Genomic DNA, 23,069 nt, shown 5'->3' with positions numbered 1-23,069 from the left:
ATCTTGCTGGCACTTACAGTTTACTCAAACCTCCTCCCATTCTTAATCCTCTAATCTGATGAATATAAACTTTATGTGCTTATGTAGCTTCTATTTATATGTATCTGCACATTGTGTTTCAACTGTTTCCAGTGATAGCAAGTTCCGCATTCACAGCATTCTCTGACTAATTCTTAATAGGTTGTGTAGCAGTCATCTTAATGTTGATGACTTTCTCTGCTGCTCAAACAGATACACCCTCTCGGTGTCAACTTTGATGTTTTTATAATTTTTTAAATCTCAGCCTTTCCAGCCTGGTCAGTCTGTCAGCCGTTCCTGAAGGATATAAACTTGCAGCTCTGGTACTATCCCTTCAAATATTTTCCTTTCCCAAGAGTATGGGTGAGTTTCCATTCAGGAATACCTTGTGCTTGCAATTTAGGGGTTTCTGGATCTCCTGGGTCATTCTAATGAAACTAGTCTTGATGTTTCCCGGTGGAGAGCTGAGAGGCTCCTTACAAGTGCTGTGGACATTCTGTGATTTCTGTTCATTGAGTACCACCAGGTTGGCTACTGACTGGGGAGATCAACCAAATGGAACACCTCACAGTTGTTGAAATCTACTTGTCAATTATGTGCCTGTTCTCAAAAATTCTCTCCAATTTCATGTCTGTTGGAAATTTGAAACAGCAGCCAGGATTTTCCCCATTAAGAGGTGGCGTGAAGGGAGTGGGTATCTGCCCAGTGTTAAGAGGTGGTGGGAAGACAAAGAATCGAGTGGGTTAACACTAGGTAGATATCCACTCGATTAACCCACTCGATTCTTTGTCTTCCCACCACCTCTTAACACTGGGCAGATACCCACTCCCTTCACGCCACCTCATGAATTAAGTTCTGGAAGGGAAGGCTCATGTTTGGACACTTGGTAAATTAAGGTGCTTAAGTGTGGTCAATTATCTATCACTTAAAGGCCTCTTCATGCCACTGGTCTGATTCACTGTGTTTCTAGCAGGTGAGAAAATTGGCAGCACTTCTGACAAGTAAAATGTGATGGCCTTACCGCTGGATTAACTGGGAATGGGGGTGCCTTAATGTGCCCCAATCTGGGGATGTATTTATTAACCCCTTATGTGGTAGCTTACTGAAAACTATCTTGAAATCTAGATATATTACATCATCTCTGCTGTTTCTGTCCACTCTATCTTAATTCATCAAAGAATTCAAGGATATTAGTCAAGTAAAATGTTTCCTTTTAAGAGGAATACCAAGTAAACAGAGTTCAGCAAAAGATGCCTAAATAGGGAGCAAGGTATAGAAAAGGGACTATGAAAAGCAACTCACTGGGAATGTCAAAATCAACACAAATGTTTTGCAATTATATTACAAACAAAGGGTGCTTAAGAGCCATCTGAGCTGCTCAGAAGTTGACAATAGTGATCTGGTGAACACAAGTTCACACGTCTGGAATTGAGAGCTACTCCACAATGGTAACCATGACACTATTGTTGATTATCATAAAATATTGTCTTTCCTTAATGGAAGAAAATCTGTCACCTTTACCTGGTTTGGTCTTTGTGAGACTCCACAGCAACGACCATGTGTTGTTGACTCTAACTGCCTTCTGCATGGCCTGTCTCTCCTATTTACTTGAGTTGCAAAATGTTTAGTGTGAGCTTTATCTTTGTTTATGTTGCCCCTGATCTCTTCAATCATTCATACTCTGCCCAAAAGGGAAAATCTTGATTGACCAATCAATTTTGAAGTTTAAGCTTTGCTCCTTAAGTGTATAACTTAATTTGGTATCACAGTACAATATGTTTTTGAACATCTCCCACTGATACTTTGTTATTTTAACCAATGGCGTATTTTCCTAGTTCACCATGGATAGTCTCAGTCTTGTTTCACTGAATGGTCTAGCAAGCTATTCAGTTCAAGAGCAATTGCAGTTTGGCAATAAATTCTAGTCTTACCTGTGATGCTCACATCCCATCAAAGAATGAAATCACTACGGGAAAACATTTTAAGGAAGCTAATAGTAAATTAAGGACAAGGACTCACCAGCATCAATGTAATGACATAATAATGAAACCAGAAAGTGAAAGACCCAATGCCCAATTCCCAAGATTTTCAGACTTTTCTCTGAAGTAGGTGAGAACACCATAGAAATAATGAAAATAGTATTCCCAATTTCTTTTGATTTGGAATCATTCCTTTTGATTGAAAGTTATGTATTTTGTCACTCGCTACCTGCTATCCACCATCTACACGGCATATGTCAGGAGTGTTATAGAATACTCTCCACTTGCCTGAATGAGTGCAGCTCCAACAACACTCTAGAAGCTTGACACCATCCATGACAAAGCAGTTGCTTGATTGACAGTGCACATATATTCACTCACTTCCCCACCAACACACAGTGGCAGCAGTGTGTACCACATAGAAAATGTCCTGCAGTAACTCACCATGTGTCCTTCAAAGTACTTTCCAAACACATGATCTCCGCCACAAGTTCCCTGCAAGCCACACGCTTTCCTGGTTGGAATACATCACTGTTCCTTCAGTGTCGCTGGGTCAAAGTCCTGGAATTCCCTCCCTGGCAGCATTGAGGGTGTACTGATACCTCAAATACTGCACCGGTTCAAGAAGACAGATCGCCAACATCTTTTCCAGGGAAATTGGTGATGGGCAATGAATGCTGTCACAAATAGATGCCCACATCGCCTGAATCAATAAGAAGGAAGACCTTCCACTATTTTAGAATGGTAAGAGAGGAAAACTGGGGAACTATAAATCAGTTGGCTGAAGATTTGTTTGTAATTTCTGAATACGAGTTCATAATTAAGGTTATTGTGACTAATCACGGCAGTGTTTGTCTAATTCAAGAATTTTTATTGGTTAAGAGGCGATGGAGGAGAAATCTAGTGGAAAAGAGATGAACTGACGAAGTAACAGGGTTAATCAGGAGGGCAAAAAGGGGACATGAGATAGCTTTGGCAAGTAGGGTTAAGGAGAATCAAAAGGGAATTTATAAATACATTAAGGCCAAAAGGGTAACTAGGGAGAGAATATGACCTCTTAAAGATCAGCAAGGCATGGAGTCACAGGAGATGGGGGAGATACTAACCAAGTATTTTGCATCAGTGTTTACTGTGGAGAAGGACATGAAAAATATAGAATGTGGAGAAGTAGATGATGATATCTTGAAAAATATCCATATTAAAGAGGTGGTGGTGTTGGATGTCTTGAAATGCAGAAAAGTGGATAAATCCTCAGGACCTGATCAGGAGTACCAGAGAACTCTGTGAGAAGCTTTGTAAGTGATTGCTGGGTCCCTTGCTGAGATATTTATATCATCGGTCACAGGAGAGATGCTAGGTAATGAAACGTCTGGATATCAAACCTACAGCTCAGCGAGCAAACCTACACCCTTTCAAGTTTCACAACATCTTTCCGACAGGAAGGAGACCAGAATTGCACGCAATAGTCCAAAGGTGGCGACCTCCAAGTGAAGCGAAGCTGATGTCTCCTGCTTTGTATTTATATCTTTCTCCTGGATGGGGTTCCTGGGGTTTGTGGTGATGTCATTTCCTGTTTGTTTTTTGAGGGGTTGATAGATGGCATCTAGATCTATGTGTTTGTTTATGGCGTTGTGGTTGGAGTGCCGGACCCTATCAGACACAGAAAAAGCAGTACTAGTAAATTTCAATTACCGAGACGCTGACAAGAAGGATTTCCTAGCGGCATTAGAAACACATTGAAGGACAACAATCTCACGGAAGAAACACAACAAACGATCAGACAAATGACAGTTGCACCTACTCTGAGCCGAAAGAGGGAAGGAAACAAACTGAACACACAAGAAAAGAAAGCCCTAGAAAACATCAAAAAAGACAAAAACATCGTTATATTACCTGCAGACAAAGGTAGGCTCACAGTCATCCTGAACAGAAGGAACTACATAGAGAAAGCCAATGCACTACTCGCAGACACCAACACATACCAAAAGGTGGCGCTAGACCCGACCTCACAACTAGGAAACAAAATTACATATCTCCTAAGAAATTTACACAATTCCGGACAATTAAACAAAACGGAATTCCAGAAAATGAAACCCGACAGGACCAACATACCACGATTCTACGGACTACCAAAAATTCTACGGACTACCATAAACCAGGAGCCCCCCTCAGACCTATAGTCTCACTACCCGGAACACCAACTTACAGACTGGCCAAAGAACTACACGCAAGACTGAAATACCTAGTAGAAGAGTCACAGCACTCGATCCACTCCACCCAGGAATTCCTAAAAATCATCAAAAACGCCAAAACAGAGGAAGACTAAGCAATGATCTCATTCGACGTAACATCACTGTTCACCTCCATCAACATCGACCTGGCAAAGGAAACACTCGCCACACGTTTAGAAGAGACCATCACACACACCCCAACCACCATCAATCTCATTACCAACGAAAACATCATGAAGCTAGTGGACCTGTGCCTCACCACCCACTTCACTTTCAACAACATAGTCTACAAACAAACCAACGGCACACCCATGGGATCTCTGCTATCAGGATTCATAGCAGAAGCAGTAATGCAAAGGCTAGAACAAACAGCCCTACCAATCATCGAACCAAAAATCTGGGTCCGCTACGTAGATGACACCTTTGTCATCACAAAACGAAACAAGATAGAACAGACATTTAACATCATCAACAACACACTCACAGGCATAAAGTTCACCAAGGAGGAAGAAACCGACAACAAACTCGCATTCCTGGACGTCGCAGTCGAAAGAACGGACAAAAGAGAACTACAAACCTACATATACAGAAAACCGACAAACACTGACCAAATACTTAACTACACCAGTAACCATCCCAACACACACAAACGAAGCTGTATCAGAACACTGTTCCAACGAGCCACCACACACTGCAGCACAGACGAACTTCGGAAAACAGAGGAGAACCACCTATACAACGTATTCAAGAAGAACGGATACTCAAAAAATACAGTCCACAGATTCCTCAAGAACAAACCACGATAAGCAGACCAAACACAGCCAGAAACCCTAACCACCTTACCATACATCAAAGAAGTTTCAGAAATGACAGCCAGACTACTAAGACCCTCGGAATTCTTGTAGCACACAAACCCACCAACACTCTCAAACAAAAACTAACAAACTTAAAAGACCCAGTACAACCCATGGACAAAACCAACATCATCAACAAAATTCCATGCAAGGAATTCTTGAATACGTTGTATAGGTGCCACAAACACTACGAAAGACAAACAGGAAGAAAGTTAGCCATCAGGATACATGAACACCAGCTAACCACAAAAAGATACGACCCTCTCTCCCTCGTAGCCCTACACACAGATGAAAAAAAAAACATTTCGACTGGGACAACACATCTATCCTGGGACAGGCTAAGCAAAGACATGCCAGAGAATTCCTAGAGGCCTGGCACTCCAACCACAACGCCATAAACAAACACATTGATCTAGATGCCATCTATCAACCCCTCAAAAAAACGAACAGGAAATGACATCACCACAAACCCCAGGAACCCCATCCAGGAGAAAGGAATAAATACAAAGCAGGAGACAATAGCTTCGCTTCACTTGGAGGTCGCCACTTCGCCAGGTGATGAAACGTCTGGATATCAAACATACAGCTCAGCGAGCAAACCTACACCCTAAACCTCAACCTCAGTTACAAACCTTGCAAAAAACTTGAAAGGGTTCAGAAAAGATTTACAAGGATGTTGCCAGCGTTGGAGGATTTGAGCTATAGGGAGAGGCTGAACAGGCTGGGGCTGTTTTCCCTGGAGCGTTGAATGCTGAGGGGGTAACCTTATAGAGGTTTACAAAATTATGAGGGGCATGGATAGGATAAATAGACAAAGTCTTTTTCCTGGGGTCAGGGAGTCCAGAACTAGAGGGCATAGGTTTAGGGTGAGAGGAGAAAGATATAAAAGAGACCTAAGGGGCAACTTTTTCACGCAGAGGGTGGCACGTGTATGGAATGAGCTGCCAGAGGATGTGGTGGAGGCTGGTACAATTGTAGCAATTAAATGGCATTTGGATGGGTATATGAATAGGAAGAGTTTGGTGGCATATGGGCCGGGTGCTGGCAGGTGGGACTAGATTGGGTTGGGATATCTGGTCAGCATGGACAGGTTGGACCGAAGGGTCTGTTTCCATGCTGTATATCTCTATGATTCTATGACTCTATGATTGAGGGCAGAGTGGTAGACATGATCTATATGGAGAAAGTGAGGACTGCAGATGCTGGAGATCAGAGCTTAAAAATGTGATGCTGGAAAAGCGCAGCAGGTCAGGCAGCATCAAAGGAGAAGGAGAATCGACGTTTCGAGCATAAGCCCTTCTTCAGGAACTATATGGACTTCAGTAAGGCGTTCAACAATGTTCCTCATGGGACACTGGTTAGCAAGGTTAGATCTCATGGAGTAGAGGGAGAATTTACCATTTGGATACAGAACTGGCTTGAAGGTAGAAGACAGAAGGTGGTGGTGGGTTGTTTTTCAGACTGGAGGCCTGTGACCAGTGGTGTGCCACAAGGATCTGTGCTGGATCCTCTACTTTTCGTCATTTATGTAAATGATTTTGATGTGAACACACAAGGTATAGTTAATAAGTTTGCAAATGACACCAAAATTGGAGGTGTGGACAGCAAAGAAGGTTACCTCTGATTTCAATAGGATCTTGATCAGTTGGGCCAATGGGTTGAGAAGTGGCAGATGGAGTTTAATTTAGATAAGTGTGAGGTTCTGCATTTTGGAAAAGCAAATCATACCAGGAATAAAACACTTATTAAGTTAAGGTAAGGTAAGGTCCTGGGGTGTGTTGTTGAACAAAGAGACCTTGGAGTGCAGGTTCATAGTTCCCTGAAAGTAGAGTTGCAGATAGATAGGATAGTGAAGATGGTGTTTGGTATGCTTTCTTTTATTGGTCAGTGCATTGAATACAGGAATTGGGAGGTCATGTTGCGGCTGTACAGGACATTGGTTAGGCCACTTTTGGAGTATTGCATGCACTTCTGGTCTCCTTCCTATCAGAAGGATGTTGTGAAACTCGAAAGGGTTCAGAAAAGATTTACAAGGATGTTACCCCCAGCATTGGAGGATTTGAGCTACAGGGAGAGGCTGAATAGGCTGGAGCTGTTTTCCCTGGAGCGTCGGAGTCTAAGGGTGACCTTTTATAGAGGTTTCTAAAATCATGAGGGGCATGGATAGGATAAATAGACAATGTATTTTTCCAGGAATGGGGAGGTTCAGAATTAGAGGGTTTATGGTGAGAGGGGACCTAAGAGACAACTTTTTCATGCAGAGGGTGATGCATGTGTGGAATGAGCTGCCAAAGGAAGTGGTGGAGGCTGTTAAAATTACAACACTTAAAAGGCATGTGGATTGGGTATATGAATAGGAGAGGTTAGAGGGATATTGATCAAGTGCTGGCAAATGGGATGAGATTAGGTTAGGGATATTTGGTTGGCATGGACAAATTGGACCGAAGGTTCGGTTTCTGTGCTGTGCATCTCTATGACTCTATTTCTTTTAACTTAGGAATGGCTTGGTGAACTAATGACTGTTCTTTTTACATCCACAGCTATAATCAGAGAGGAGAACAGGAAAGCAGGTCAAAGTGTTCACATGTAAGTACAAGTCCGATAACTGCAGTGTTCGTTAATTGGGCATTATGTGAAGATCAACAACCTGCTAGATTGAATTGACATGTTCTATATGTAAATTACATAATCACTAGTTTGTTCAGTGAATGGGGCACTCTCTTCAAAATTGACAGAATATTGATCAGTAACTGTAGGAGTGTGTTCTTGTGAGGCAGGGTAGGGTGCACTCTGATTCCAGAATATGATGGCCAAGGAAGCTTCATTCATAATGTGGCAAAACAGTTTGAGTATCAGTTTGCATATCCTTCCAACACAACTGTGTTGAAAGAAAGTGGGAGCCTCCACCCATATGCCAGACTCCACGTAAAGTGATCTTCCAGATGACCTAAAACACACCATCATTCAGCGTATGAATATAAAGTGGCTTGGAGAGGGAGAGAGTGAGAGAAACTGTGTAAGTATAAAGCACACAAAGAGAGAGTGGGCTGAGAATGCAAATATTGAAAAGGGTAGTGATACGTTGCACTCCCCCTCCAGGTTTAGGTTAGGTAATTGGAGTTACCTCGGGTTGCCTTCATTCAACACTTAATGTGGTCCTTGCTACTTGTGCAAACATGGGCAAAGTCTGCAAGATAGTTGAGTAAACCTTAATGACACAGGAGGCTATTCCAATCGAGGACTGAAGGAGTATACCGTTGAAATAAAGGATATTTTAATGTGAAGAGCTGACAAAGGGACATGGTTCAATTCACTCTACAGATGGTCAATGCCTGACATTGTGAAGCTCAGATGTTGTCCACTGATAATCAGTCCAATTCTGGGTGTTCTGCAGAACTTGCATATTCAACATGGTCTGTGGAATGAAGGAGTTACCAGTTTTATAATTAGGAATTCTTACTCATACATTTTCATGTATGTTAGAGTTTTTGTATATTAAACATGATATTTCAACCACAAGACATAGAAAGAAATGTTTCCTTTTCATACAGTTTAATATTTCTTTTTAGGAATGAAGACAAGAAACGATTTGAAGTAGTTAGGTCATATACTGGTAAGTAAATGCTAACGTGTGACGGCATGAAAAAAATACAAGTCATACGAAGCATCCAGTATGGAGGCCATTTGGTCCTTCAGATCTGTACTGGCTCTTTGGCAGTGATTTCCAATTAGTTCCAAAGGCCTTGTTGAAAACTGCTGTTGAATTTGCTTCCATCATTCCATCAGGCTGTGCGTTCTCAATCATAACAGATCATTGTGTTTCAATTCCTTGCATCGCCTTTCGTTGCTTTGCCTGCCATCTCTATCAAAACCCCTCACAGTTTTAAAGCGGACAATCCCAGCTTCTCCTGTGACTCCAAATAATTTAGTCATTTAGCCCTGGTATCCTTCCATTAAGTTTCTTTCAAGATCTTTCCTAAATGCAGCTCCCAGAATTGGAAACGTCAGAGGAGCAAAGGAATAATCTGTGTTTGACAACACATTTGACATAGTCACCTTGCTTTTGTACTTTATTCCACTACAAATTAAACCATAGGCTGTTTTAACAACAGACTTATCAACTTGTCCTGCTACCTTCAGCAATGTGTGTGTGTACACCTTCATGCCTTTCCATTCATGCATCCCTTTAAAATTGTTCTATTCAATTTTATGTCCTTACTGTTCCTGCCAAAATATGCCACACTTCCAGTCTATGTCCTGAAGTCTGTTGCCATTCTTATTGTTTACAATAATTGAGTTTTGTATCGTCCACAAATTTTCCCAAATCCAGGTGAGTAATACTTTTATCAAAAAGAGCAATAATTCTATTTTCTGAGGAACATGACCAAATGCTTTCTTTCAAACAGCCATTCTTCACTAGTCTCTCATTTCTGTCCCTTCAGCAATTTTGGGTTCTTTGCTTTAAATTTCGTCCACAAATTTGTTATGTGTTTACTTTATCAATTTTGTTTTGAAAGTTTCTTTCCACAACATTGCACTACACACATTAGCTTTCTTGGTTATTTCAAAAAACTCAGACTTTGTCCAACACAGTTTGCCTTTTATATTAATTAGCCCCTGATTTTTTTTTAAGTGCCACTGTATTTGTTCTGGTGTATTGCCTGAAAGATGTCACAAACAGCAGTAGTCTTCCTCACCTGAAATTGCCAAGATTGTGTCTTGCCCAATTTATTTTAAACCAATGTATATCTTCTGCAGTCCTGTAGTCCTTTGGCATTCCCTCCAAACCTATGGAGGATTGGAAGATTGTGGCCAGAGCCTTCCACCCTTACTTGCCTTCGTAACCCAGGACCTGATGATATTTCTACTTTGATGTCTGCCAACTTGTTTTAACTCTCTCTTTATCTGATTTGATGCTGCTTTATTGCTGTGACTCCTCATTGCTTCATTGGCAGCATCCTTCCCTTCAGTGAAGCCAATTGTACCACATTCATTTTGTACTGTATTGATGCCTTCTGTTTCCATGAGAAGATTTTCCTTTAGTACCTAATTTAAGAAAAAGCACACTTGCAACAGAGGCAGTATAGCTAAGAATCATTACTTTGGTGCCTTGGATGAGAAAATTGTCCTCGGCTGAATAATTCTTTGAAATTCAGAAGAATTGATTGTTGATCTCATTGAAAGCATGAGAGTCAGAAGGGTTTTGACAGGGCTGATATTAAGAAGTGATTTCGCTGGTTGCAGAGTCTTGAAATAAAGAGCTGATCATTTAGAACTCTTCACTCAGAGAATTTAAAACATTGACGTTTTCTACTTGGAAGGTTGTGGAAACTGCATTACTGAATATATTTAAGGCCAGGACCAACATTCTTAGGGAATTGAGGAGTGGCTAAGAAAGAGGAACTAAGGCAGGGAATCAGCCACGGTTGCATTGAATGACAGAGCAAGCTCAAGGAGCCTAATCATTTGCTCTAATTATGTTCTTTCTTCTTGTCTACAAAGCACTTTGGTCATCCTGAGATCAGAAAAAGTACAAAACTTAATTTTTAAGTTTAGAACATGAAGAACACTGAGATATTATAATGCTGTTATAGGTTGCTAATATCACAAGATGTTATTCTTGTCATTGAGCCTTTGAATTTTTTAAATTGAAAACATGTTGTCTTCTTTTTTTCCAAGTATCTCGGCCAGAACAAACAGCAAGGCCAGAACTAGAGATGGGGTAAGAAATATGGTGCAAAATATAGTTGATAATGTAAATAAAAACCTCAAACAATCTGCCTCTTGAGTTGACCAGTTGTAAAAACATTAAGTATATGTGTTTATGTACACTATTGGTGTGAGCTGCTGCATTTAGGACTTGGTAAATGAAGGATATAATTTATTACTATTTGATAATATGCTTCTAACCTCTTTCAGGAATGTGGCTACCTCAAATCATTCACTTTCACAAGTTCAACAAGGTTTGTATGAAGATGTTCTGAATCCCTGAGTTAACTAGTGATAGCAGATCGTCAAGATTATTCACTGCCAAAGAATATCCAATGTGTCTCTAACTCTGCTTGCGTCTTGTCCTCTCACATTTTCTGTCTTCACTTTTGTCTCCCTTTCTCACATAGTTTCTATTTCATTTCATTTCTTGTCTTGTTGCCTTGGAGTCTCTTGCTCTTTGCCTTTTGACTTTCTTTGCTCACGCTCATTCCCTTTCTGAAAGACTGTCCTTTGCCACTTTTTCTCTGCATGTCACAGAGATGTACAGCACGGAAACAGACCCTTCGATCCAACTTGTCCATGCTGACCAGATATCCCAACCCAATCTAGTCCCATCTGCCAACACCTGGCCCATATCCCTCCAAATTCTTCCTATTCATATACCCATCCAGATGCCTTTTAAATGTTGCAATTGTGCCAGCCTCCACCACTTCCTCCGGCAGCTCATTCCATACACATACTACCCTTTGCGGGAAAAAGTTGCCCCTTAGATCTCTTTTATATCTTTCCCCTCTCACCCTAAACCTATGCCCTCTAGTTCTGGACTCCCTCGCCCTAGGGAAACGACCTTGTCTATTTATCCTATCCATGCCCCTCATGATTTTATAAACCTCACCCCTCAGCCTCTGATGCTTCAGGGAAAACAGCCCTAGCCTATTTAACCTCTCCCAAGAGCTCAAATTCTCCAACCCTGTCTTATGCTTGAACTTTATCCTGATCTTTTAGGTATAATTGTAGTTTTGGTTATCCTAGACTATCAGAGGTGAAATGTCACTTAAATAAGTTCTCTTGGTTCAGGAGTTGTTCCGTAAAACTGAAAATGTAAATATGAGAGACAAGCTGAGGAGAGAATTTAGGAAGTTAGGCAGGAATTTAAAAAGTAGGTCCTTAAGGGTATTAATACAGGGGAACCTCAATTATCCGAACGTGATAAGCAGGCACCGTGGGCATTATTTCGTTTGGTTAATTGATTATTCAGTTAATCAATTAACTGCCTTTCCTCTGGGGCTCGTTTTTTTAAAGTCTGCTCCCCGTTCAGGAGACTAGCAGCACACAGCGCGCGAGCCTCGCCCCCAAACCCGTTCGACAACGCCCCCTGCCCCCAACCCCATCTGACCCCAACCCCTGCCCCGTCTGACACTGCCTGCTGCGCCAACTATGCCCCCAAGCAACACCTGTCCTCCCAATCCCCTCTGACACTGCCCTCTGCCCCCGTGCAATGCACCTGCCCCTACCCCATCTGACCCCACCCCTGCCCCCAACCCATCTGACTCTGCACCCGCCCCCACCTGTCCAACACCGCTCCCCCTCCCCCAAAACCCCCACGACCCCAACCCGCCCAACACTGCCCCAACCCCCCGTGTAACACCCCCCGCCGACAACCCCGTCTGACCTGCCGCTGCCCCCAACCCATCTGACACCGCCACCGTCCCCGCCCCCACCTGTCCAACACCGCCCCCCCTCCCCCAACACCCCCATAACCCCAACCCGCCCAACACTGCCCCCTGCCCCCGTGTAACACCCCACGCCCGCAACCCCATCTGACCCGCCCCATCACCGCCCCTAACCCTGCCTGACCCCGCCCCATCACCGCCCCTAACCCCTGTCCAACACCGCCCCCCCCCCCCCGCGCCCAACCCCGTACACACCCACCCCCTCTCCGGGGCAGCTGGATTGAACACCAACAACATGACTGCTGCAGTTGCCTTTGTGGGGTAAGTCTCCAAATGGCGCACACAGCACAGCGCCACACACAACCTTTTATTGCAACTTTTTGACAGTTTCCACCTGTGCCCTGTGCAGGACTATGTTGGAGAGATTATCTGGGGAAAGGGGGTTTAGAGTACAGGTACACCCCTCTGTGGAACTCCAAGGAAAGTATAGGGAGAGAGAGAGGGTGGGAGGTTAGTCATTTGGAGATGTTGCCTGTTTAATCACTGTAAACAAAAGATGCGATGACTATTGGAAACACGTCTTTGATGTAATGTTTCCATCGGGACCTCGAGATTTCCTTCGAATAATTCGATTTTTGGATAATTGATATTCGGATAATCGAGGTTTCTCTGTATTTGGATTACTCCTGGTGCCATGAGCTTGTCAGGGTAGGAATAGGAGGATAGAGCAGATGAATGCATGGTTGAGGATCTGGTGCAGGAAAGAAGGATTCACATTTTTAGATTATTGGAATCTCTTCTGAGGTAGAAATGACGATATAAAAAGAACAGATTTCACCTGACTTGGAAGGAGCCTAATGTAATGGTGGGGAGATTCGCTAGAGCTGCTCAGAAGAATTTAAACTACTAAAAGGTGGGGGAGGGACTCGGAGACTGAGACCATGAGAAAAGAGAGCATTCTGAGATTGGTGCTGTTGTGAAAAGGAGCAAGTCAAACAGACATCTCATACAGAAACAAAGCAGAGGAACAAAGTAGGACAGACAAACTGCATTTACTTCAATGCCATAGGCCTAACAGGTAAGACAGATGAACTCAGGGCATGGTTGGGAACATGGGACTGGGATATCATAGCGATATGGAGACATGGCTCAAGGATGGACACGATTGGCATTTTAACATTCCAGGTTATAGTTGCTATAGGAAGGATAGAAAGGGGAGCAAGCGGGGGGGGAGTGGTGTACTTCAGGAGAATATTTCTGGGAATATGTCCAAGGAAGTTATTTGGGTGGAACTGAGAAATAAGAAAGGGATGATCATCTTATTAATATTGTACAGTAGACCCCCAATAGTTAGCAGGAAATTGAGAAACAAATTTGTAAGGAGATTTCAGTTATCTGTAAGAATAATAGGGTGTTTATTGTAGGAAATTTTAACTTTCCAAACATAGACTGGGACTGCCATAGTGTTAAGGGTTGAGATGGAGAGGAATTTGTTAAGTGTGTACAAGAAAGTTTTTTGATTCAGTACGTGAATGTACCTACTAGAGAAGGTGCAAAGCTTGACCTACTCTTGGGAAATAAGGCAGGGCAGATAACTGAGATGTCAGTGATGGAGCATTTTGGGGCCAGCGACCATTAGTTTTAAAATAGTGATGGAAAAAATAGACCAGATCTAAAAGTTAAAGTTTTAAATTGGAGGAAGGCCAATTTTGACAGTATTAGGCAAGAACTTTCAAAAGTTGATTGGGAGCAGATGTTCACAGGTAAAGAGATGGCTGGAAAATGGGAAGCCTTCAAAAATGAGATAACTAGAGTCCAGAGACAGTATGTTCCTGTTAGGGTGAAGGGCAAGATTGGAAGGTGTAGGGAATGCTAGATGACTAGAGAAATTGAGGTTTTGATCCAGAACAAGAAGGAAGCATATGCCAGGTATAGATAGCAGAGATTGAGTGAATCCCCATAAGACAATAAAGTCAGTATGAGTATACTTAAGAAAATCAGGAGGGCCAAAAGGGGTCATGAGACAGCTTTGACAAATAGGGTTAAGGGGAATCCAATAGAATTCTATAATTACATTAAGAAGTGAATAGGGCTCCTTAAAGATCAGCAAGGCTGCCTATGTGTGGAACTGCAGGAAATGAGGGGAAGATACTAAATGAGTATTTTACATCTGTGTTCACTATGGAGGAGGATATGGAAAATAGAGAATATGGAGAAATAAATAGTGACATCTTGAAGAATGTCTATATTACAGAGGAGGAGGTGTCAGATATGTTGAAACACATAAAGGTGGATAAATCGCTGGGACCTGATCAGGTATACCCTAGAACGCTGTGGGAAGCTAGGGAAGTGATTGCTGGGCTCCTTGCTGAGGTATTTGTATGCTCGATAGCCACTGGTGAGGTGCCAGAAGACTGGAGGTTGGCTGATGTAGTGCCACTATTTAAGAAAGGTGTTAATCAGTGGTGGGCTCGTAGATGGAGGGAATCCTGAGAAACAGGATTTACATGTACTTGGAAAGGCAAGGACTGACTAGGGATAGTTAACATGATTTTGTTCATGGTAAATTGTGTCTCACTAACTTGATTGGGTTTTTTGAGGGAGACGTTGGGAGGTCATGTTGTGATATTGGTTAGGCTACTGTTGGAATATTCATGCAGTTCTGGTCTCCTTCCTATTGGAAGGATGTTGTGAAACTTGAAAGGGTTCAGAAAAGATTTACAGGGATGTTGCCAGGGTTGGAGGATTTGAGCTATAGGGAGAGGTTGAATAGGCTAGAGCTGTTTTCCCTGGAGCAATGGAGGCTGAGGTTTATAGAGGGGCATGGATAGGATAAATAGACAAGGTATTTTCTCCAGGATTGAGGAGTCCAAATCTAGAGGGTATAAGTTTAAGGTGTGGGGGAAAGATTTAAAAGGGACCTAAGGGGCAACCTTCTCACATAAAGAATGGTGCGTGTATGGAATGAGCTGCCAGAGGAAGTGGTGTAGGCTGGTACAGTGACATTTAAAAGGCATCTGGATGATAATATGAATTGAAAGGTTTAGGGGAGATATGAGCCAAATGTTACTATATTAATTTCTGATATCTGGTTCGCATGGACGAGTTGGATGGTCTGCCTCCGTGCTATGCATCACTATGACTCTATGAATCTAAGTAACGAAGTGGATTGATGAGGGCAGAGCAGTGGATGTGATATATGTGGACTTCAGTAAAGCGTTGGGCAATGTTCCTCATTGTAGCATAGTTAGCATAGTTAGCAAGGTTAGATTACAAAGAGAACTAGCCATTTGGATACAGTCTGGCTAGAAGGTAGAAGATAGAAGGTGGTAGTGGAAAGTTGATTTTCAGACTAAAGGTCTGTGACCAGTGGTGTGCCACAAGGATTGCTGTTTTTTCCACTGCTTTTCTTTATTTATAGAAATGATTTGGATCTGAGCAAAGGCAGTATGGTTAGTAAGTTGGCAGATGACCCCGAAATTGGAGGTGTGGTGGATAGTGAAGAAGGTTAGCTCAGAGTACAATGGGATCTTGATCAGATGAGCAGTGGATTGAAGAGTGGTAGATGGAGTTTAATTTAGATAAATGAGAGGTACTGTGTTTTGGAAAGGCAAATCAGGGCAGGACTTATAGAAGTCATAGAATAGAATCCCTACAGTGTGGAAACAGGCCCTTTTATAAAGGTTTATAAAACCATGAGCAGTATGGATAGGGTAAATAGACAAGGTCTTTTCCCTGGGGTTTAGGAGTCCAAAACTAGAGGGATTCAGGTGAGAGGGCAATGATTTAAAAGGGACCTAAGGGGCAATCCTCCCACACAGTGGGTAGTGTGTATATGGAATGAACTGCGAGAGGAAATAGCAGAGGCTGGTACAATTACAACATTTAAAAGGCATTGGATGGGTCTATGAATATGAACACTTTAGAGGGATATGGCCCAAATAGTGCAAATGGGACTAGATTAATTTAGGATATCTGGTTGGCATGGACGAGTTGGAATGAAGAATCTGTTTCTGTGCTGGACAGCTCTATGACTTCATGGGCCTTCATGAGACTTCATATCTTTTATATATCTCCTTTTAAGATATGTTCAGAGTGGTCACTCCTAATTGGTGTTTTTGAGGTGAGTATTATGTTGATGTTCTACGTAATAAAATCCCCCACTGGTGTTTGATACTGACGGTTGGTTGTGAAAGCCGGGAAAATCAACAAATAGTTGGGGGGAGGATATCATTACCCAGGGAACTAGAGTGCAGCAATCCTTCAGGAAAGGGATTACCTCAAATTGAGGCTGGGGTAACAGAAGATATAAGGTCCTGCCATTTGAGTGCCCATCCTTCTCGAATTTACTTATCTATACAACACTTTTCACTGGCTTTGGAACTAATCTCTGCTTATCTGTAGTTTTAAAGAAACAAAAAAATCAAAAATGTCTTCCATGAAGTAAAAGTGTGCTCTGTGCATGTGCCAATTGTGACATTTTCTGGGAGCACATACGCACAAGTAGCACAGCTTTACTGTTTTAACCCTTGCTGTGCCAATATTAAACTCCACTCTCTTTCCTCACAGCATCAGGCAGCCCACCCAACTACGGCAACCTAGCTATCAGTAAGTAAATGATTTCTGGAATGTTGTAGCCAAGGGCAGGTGAGAGAAAGTAATTGGTAACCATTGTGAATCATAGCTTTAACTCTGAATGTTGATTGTATCACTTTTGGTTCCAAATTCAAAGAAGATTTAGAGGAGTTCATCACTAAACCGTTCAAAGCTCTGGCTAGGTCCAGCTGAACACCAGGCAATTCAACCTTGAGAACTGTGTCCATTTCTGGTCAGAGTACACCATAGGAACTATTAGAAAAGCTGCATCTAAGAAGTTATAGAGAAATGCACTTTAGTAAATGGTACTGTAAAGGGTATTTCTTTAAATTATAGATTGAGAGTAGGACAAGGAAACACAGAAAGAAAATCTTTCTTACATAAAGTTATTTCAACCAGGAAGTTTACTGTCAGGTTGACTGTGCACAACATTCTGCTTGTGTGACTGATTCCTCGTCCAACCATCTTTGATTTTGAAGAATTACATTAAGAGATAATTTTCCCTAATAGTCCCTGAACTGAGTGGCTTGCAAGAGATGACCACATTGCTGTTGGTCTAGAGTTACATATAGTCAGTGGATTTCCCTCTCTAAAGGACATTAGTGAACCAGATGGGTTTTACAATAATTGATGGTAGTTTCGTGGTCACATCATTGAAATGACCTTCTAATTCTAGATTTTATTGCTTTGATTATGGCCAATTGCCCTGGTGAGATTTGAAACTATGTCTCCAAAGCATTAGTTTGAACCACTGGATTCCTAATCCAAAGATATTACCACGTTTTCTTGTCATGTTTCATGGAATGTGGGGATTGCTAGCTAGGCCAAATCTTGTGACTCATTACTGATTGTCTTTGAGGACTTGGTGCTGAGTTGCCTTCCTAAACTGCTGCACTCCTTGGGGTAGTCAGGGAGATCCACAGTACTGTCAGGGAGGAAGTTGTGGATTTTGATCCAGTGATACTGAAGGTCTGCAGGCAATGCATTTCCATGTCAGTGTTGTGAGTGGCTGATGAGGTGCAAATGTATTTGTGTGTTTGTTTTCTGAATCCTTGGCAGATTGCTGCCATGCAGTACATTTGCCCTAGGCCGTTTTATTGAGTTGCAGGTTTTATAGGAACTATAGATGGTTCCAGTATAGTTTTGGAGGATCCTGATGGAGTGCTGGTTGGCAGGATGCCATCTGTGAGGAGAAAGAAAGATTTCAACTGTATGATCTCCAGGATGCCATCTGTGCAAACTATCTCAATAATCAAACAAGTTCTATTCTCTTCCAGCAAACAAATATGAAGATGACCAGAATTACATGTAAGTCACTGTTTGCAATTCTATCTGATGGTCTAAAAACTGAAGTCTAAATTTCTTCTGAGGTATAGCAACGGAGACTGAGAATCGGATTGGGTACAGAATCAGCACTGGCTTGATTTGCACTGGAATCCCAGTTACCAAGACAGCACTTGTTCAGTTTAAACTGTGTTTTGGATTTAATTCCACTTGTTAACAATTGTACTTTATTTGTTTTGGAATGCTTTGAGTCTAATTCCTGCCTTTTATTGTTTTTTGGCAGAAATCCTTTAGCTGCAGAATATTATTGCTTCCATGCAGAGTATCTGAAACCTCCTCATGGTAAGTTCCAGCCCAATATTAACTCCAATCTAACTGTGTGTTAGGTGTATTATTTTGACAGCATAGTTGTAATTGAGGTCAGAGTCATACAGCACACAAACAGGCCCTTCAGTCCAACTCGTTAATACCGACCACATTTTCCTAAACTGAACTAGTCCCATTTGCCTGTGTTTGGCCCACATCCCTCCAAAATGTTCCTATCCATGTACCTGTCCAAATGTATTTTAAACATTGTAATTGTGCTTATCTCTACCACTTCCTCTGACAGCTTATTTTTTATTCGCACCACCACGCTCCTAAACTGTCTAAATCTTTCGGCAGCCTCCCCACCTCCTCGATACTACCTGCCTGTCCACCTAACTTCGTATCATTAGCAAACTTCACCAGAATGCCCCCAGTCCCTTCATCCAGATCATTAATATATAAAATGATTGCTTCGGCCCCAACACTGAACCCTGCGGGACACCGCTTGTCACCCGCTGCCATTCTGAAAAAGAACCTTTCATCCCAACTCTCTGCCTGCTGTCAGACAGCCAATCCTCAATCCATTTAGTAGCTCACCTCAAACACCGTGGGCCCTCACCTTACTCAGCAGCCTCCTTTGAGGCACCTTATCAAAGGCCTTTTGGAAGTTTAAATAGATAAGATCCATTGGATTTCCCTGGTCTAACCTACTCGTTACTTCTTCAAAGAATTCTAATAGGTTTGTCAGGCATGACCTCCCCGTACTAAATCCTGCACTTCCAAGATTTAGAAATCTCATCCTTAACGATGGATTCAGAATTTTACCAACAACCGAGGTTAGGCTAATTGGCCTCCAATTTTCCATCTTTTGTCGTGATCCTTTCTTGAACAAGGGGGTTACAATAGCGATTTTCCAATCATCTGGGACGTTCCCTGACTCCAGTGACATTTGAAAGATCACAACCAATGCCACTTCCTCTGGCAGCTCATTCCATATGCGCACCACCCTCTGCGTGAAACAGTTGCCTCTTAGATCCATTTTAAGTCTTTCCCTTCTCACCCTAAACATATGCCCTCTAGTTTGAAAGAAGTACAAATGGTAGAAAGGGAGGTAATATGTTCAAGCTGGCAAAATGCCCATTCCAGACTGATATGATGCAGTTCCATTTCCCCTGAAAACCCATCAAGACAAATAACTTGTAGTTACAGATCAGCAATGAGTCCTGGGGACATTCCACCAGCATTCAGCCAACAAAGGCCAATCAATCTTTTGGCAAATAGCAGCCAGGTCCCCTAGACAGACAGACAGACAGCCGGGCTCCCCCAGACTGACAGACAGCTGGGCTCCCACAGACAGACAGCAGCAGTCCCACAAACAGACAGCTGGGGTCCTACAGACAGACAGACAGTCGGGCTCCCACAGACGGGCAGCCGCGCTCCCCCAGACAGACAGACAGCTGGGCTCCCACAGATAGACAGACAACCAGGCTCCCCCAGACAGACAGACGGGCTCTCCCAGACAGACAGCCGGGGTCCCACAGATAGACAGACAGACGGGGTCCCCCAGACAGACAGACAGCCAGGGGTCCCCCAGACAGACAGACAGCCAGGGGTCCCCCAGACAGACAGACAGCTAGGGTTCCACAGACAGACAGCCAGCCAGGGTCCCACAGACAGACAAACGGGCTCCCCAGACAGACAGACAGCCGGGCTCCCACAGACAGACAGCCGGGCTCCCACAGGCAGACAGCCGGGCTCCCCCAGAGGGACAGGCAGCCAGGGGTCCTCCAGAGAGACAGACAGCCAGGGGTCTCCCAGACAGACAGCCGGGTGTCCCACAGAGAGGCAGCACACAAAACCTGTTTTTGTAAATCCTAGTAGAGTGAGAAGTGTTAGTCAGGAGTGCTGTTTTGTAAATACTGCTCAGAACCTTCGGTTGATAGCTCGTGAAAGACAGCATCTCAGGGCTGCAAAGTCCTCTCTCAGTACTGAGGTGAAGCATCAGCCTTGATGCCAAGCTCACATCTCTGGATTAGGGTTTGAACTTCGGAGCTAAGAGTGACCCCCACTGAGCTAACACTGACACTTGAGAGTAGATTATCGGAGTCTGGAAGATGGGGATGTTGAACTTACTTTAGAAACAAAGAAGGTAAGGTTTTCTAGATGGTTCCAAATTATCTTGTTTCTCTATATCTGTTTAGTTGTCTGCAGTAATTTGCCTGATCTGATTTTTGTGATTTTAATATTTTTATTCTGGAGATTTAAATTATTTTATTTACAGAAGTAATTCGTGGAACATGCATAAACACACTAGGATTACATGCACAGTAGAGAACCTCACTGTTGAAATAACCTAACTTTTATAAAATGTGCAATGCCCGTTATCAAACTTGGACAGTTGGTTTTTCTCCAGTGCGTTCTGCTGATCAGTAAAAGGAGGGGGAGGTAGGTGACAAAAATCCTCCTGTCAGGTAGTTAGCAGCTTCTATAAGATCGGTGGGTCGGAGAGGCATTTTGGCACAGAAAGAGGCCATTCAGCCCAAGCGGGTGGGAAGTGAGAATATCGATTGCTGGGAACCCCCCCTTAGGATTGGTAATGAGATCACCTATCTCTCCCTCTCTCACAAGCACTCCTGTCTCCCTCCAATGCGGCTTTTTCTTTGGAATCTGTACTAACCAGAGACTCTTCCTGCTCCTGGAGGGAGAATGTCACAATTGTGAGCTCTGTGTCATCGCTGTTGGGTAAATGTTGCTATCTAGTTATATTCTGTTGGAATTTGTAGCTGGTTAGTTTGAATTGGATTGGATTTGGCCGAGCATTTGGACTCCTCCAGCCTGATGGGGTCAAGGCAACACAGTAAATACTTCTGATCCAACTCCGAAAGTTTGATCCCAATTCTGTGCAAGTCGTGGATGCTTGAGTCTGTATGTGTCTGGGCTAGAAGGAGCTGGCAATTGGAGGAGTCCTGCTGCTGATTGACTTTGGCTTTGGACCATGTGTTGAAACCTCCTGGAATATGTCCGGTTGGAGATGCCAATTCTAGTGCATTTGAACGGTGGAACCCTGTGCCCAGCAAAGCCCATTTGGCCCATGCAATCCAGACTAGGCATCTCTAGATTAGTCCAATCAGTGCCATTGTAATTCCTTCCTACATCCCCATAATGCTGCAAGCTCACTCATTCAGTGAGTTGGACGTGATTTATGTTTGAAACATTTTTAAACATTCTCATTTTCCTATAGATGCCTAAAATAGATAATTCCCATTAAAAGTACTGATTTGAAAAATAATGTGTTTTCATAACTTGACTGCAATTCCTCTACCAGTTTGGTAAGGTGAATGTCAACTTGTTCTGATCAATACTGTGTCTGGTCATTAGATGGAGCTCTGAGAACACAGAGCAGTATTGCGAAGTTGACAGCCCTGTTGGGCACAAGGACCTCTCTGAACAAGGAACTGAGTTCTATGTTAGATTAACAATCATTTCACCTGAACATACTACTTTTGATAAGAGTAATTCTTTCAGATAGAATTAAATGAATGCAGACCTTTAAACGATTCATAATGTTATTGGTTTAAGGCTTTTGCCTGAAACGTCGATTTTGCCTGTCCTCGGATGCTGCCTAAATTGCTGTGCTCTTCCAGCACCACTGATCCAGAATCTGGTTTCCAGCATCTGCAGTCATTGTTTTTACCTAGATATTAAAAGTACTATGTCATATAACCCTTGGACTTAGACTTCCCAACTTCTTAGAATCATGGAGTGAGACTGCTCAGCCCACCTTCCTGTGCTGGCCCTTTGACCCATCTCCCCAGTTACTTTCATTCCCCTGCTTTTCTCCCGTATCCTCCATTTGGCAAATGCACACTGCAGAATACTGCTGAGGGACACCTTCCCCCAGACAGGATATCTCACGCTCAATGCGGTGCAGCCAGTGAAGATTGTAAGATGGGGCTAAGGTTCAAGTTTGGATTTCAGACCCCAGTGACTCAAACAGCATTGGTGCTTCTCTGTCCTACCCTTGTCAATATGACCTTGTTTCTGATCTTGGTGCTGAAATCCAATGCAGTTGTGAAACTGAATGACTAAAGTTTTTTGTGGTTTCCTGTGATGTGACGTGACTTTATTTTATTTTTGCCTGAAGATGATGACTCGACTTCATATGAAAATGTGGAGATCAGGAAAACCGAGAGTCATACATCAGGTAGGTGCAGCTTCTGGACATTATCAATGTTAGGAACAGTTTGGAATGTTGCTGCTCACAGTGTTTTGTCTGATTGCAGTGGAGTCAGGGGCAAGTTATGAGAACTGTGAATACGCTGTGAAATGGAAGCTTCAGCAAGAACCAGAAGGTAAGGTCATCAATCTGGTGAACAAATAAAATAACTCAGAAATGTTAAGATTTATATTAAGAAT

General features: G+C 42.8%; 1 protein-coding gene across 2 annotated transcripts in view; it reads left to right on the top strand.

The window, feature by feature from the left end:
* The window catches only part of LOC122564161 (linker for activation of T-cells family member 2-like), a 72,890-nt gene that overhangs the window by 43,895 nt on the left and 5,926 nt on the right, over positions 1-23,069 (top strand). For both annotated transcript variants that reach the window (XM_043718808.2, XM_087977545.1), the window contains exons 3-11: positions 7,623-7,668; positions 8,652-8,695; positions 10,762-10,804; positions 11,002-11,045; positions 17,037-17,075; positions 18,341-18,371; positions 18,631-18,689; positions 22,798-22,857; positions 22,937-23,005. In XM_043718808.2, coding sequence (XP_043574743.1) covers positions 7,623-7,668; positions 8,652-8,695; positions 10,762-10,804; positions 11,002-11,045; positions 17,037-17,075; positions 18,341-18,371; positions 18,631-18,689; positions 22,798-22,857; positions 22,937-23,005 — 435 coding nt within the window. The remainder of the gene's footprint in view (positions 1-7,622; positions 7,669-8,651; positions 8,696-10,761; positions 10,805-11,001; positions 11,046-17,036; positions 17,076-18,340; positions 18,372-18,630; positions 18,690-22,797; positions 22,858-22,936; positions 23,006-23,069) is intronic.

The sequence above is a fragment of the Chiloscyllium plagiosum genome, unplaced genomic scaffold, assembly GCF_037043375.1.
Source record: "Chiloscyllium plagiosum isolate Xiang-an unplaced genomic scaffold, Cpla_swu_hap1 HiC_scaffold_31, whole genome shotgun sequence".
NCBI classification, from domain to species: domain Eukaryota; kingdom Metazoa; phylum Chordata; class Chondrichthyes; order Orectolobiformes; family Hemiscylliidae; genus Chiloscyllium; species Chiloscyllium plagiosum.
Note: the sequence above shows the minus strand (reverse complement) of the source record. Positions and strands in the feature narration are given on the sequence as shown.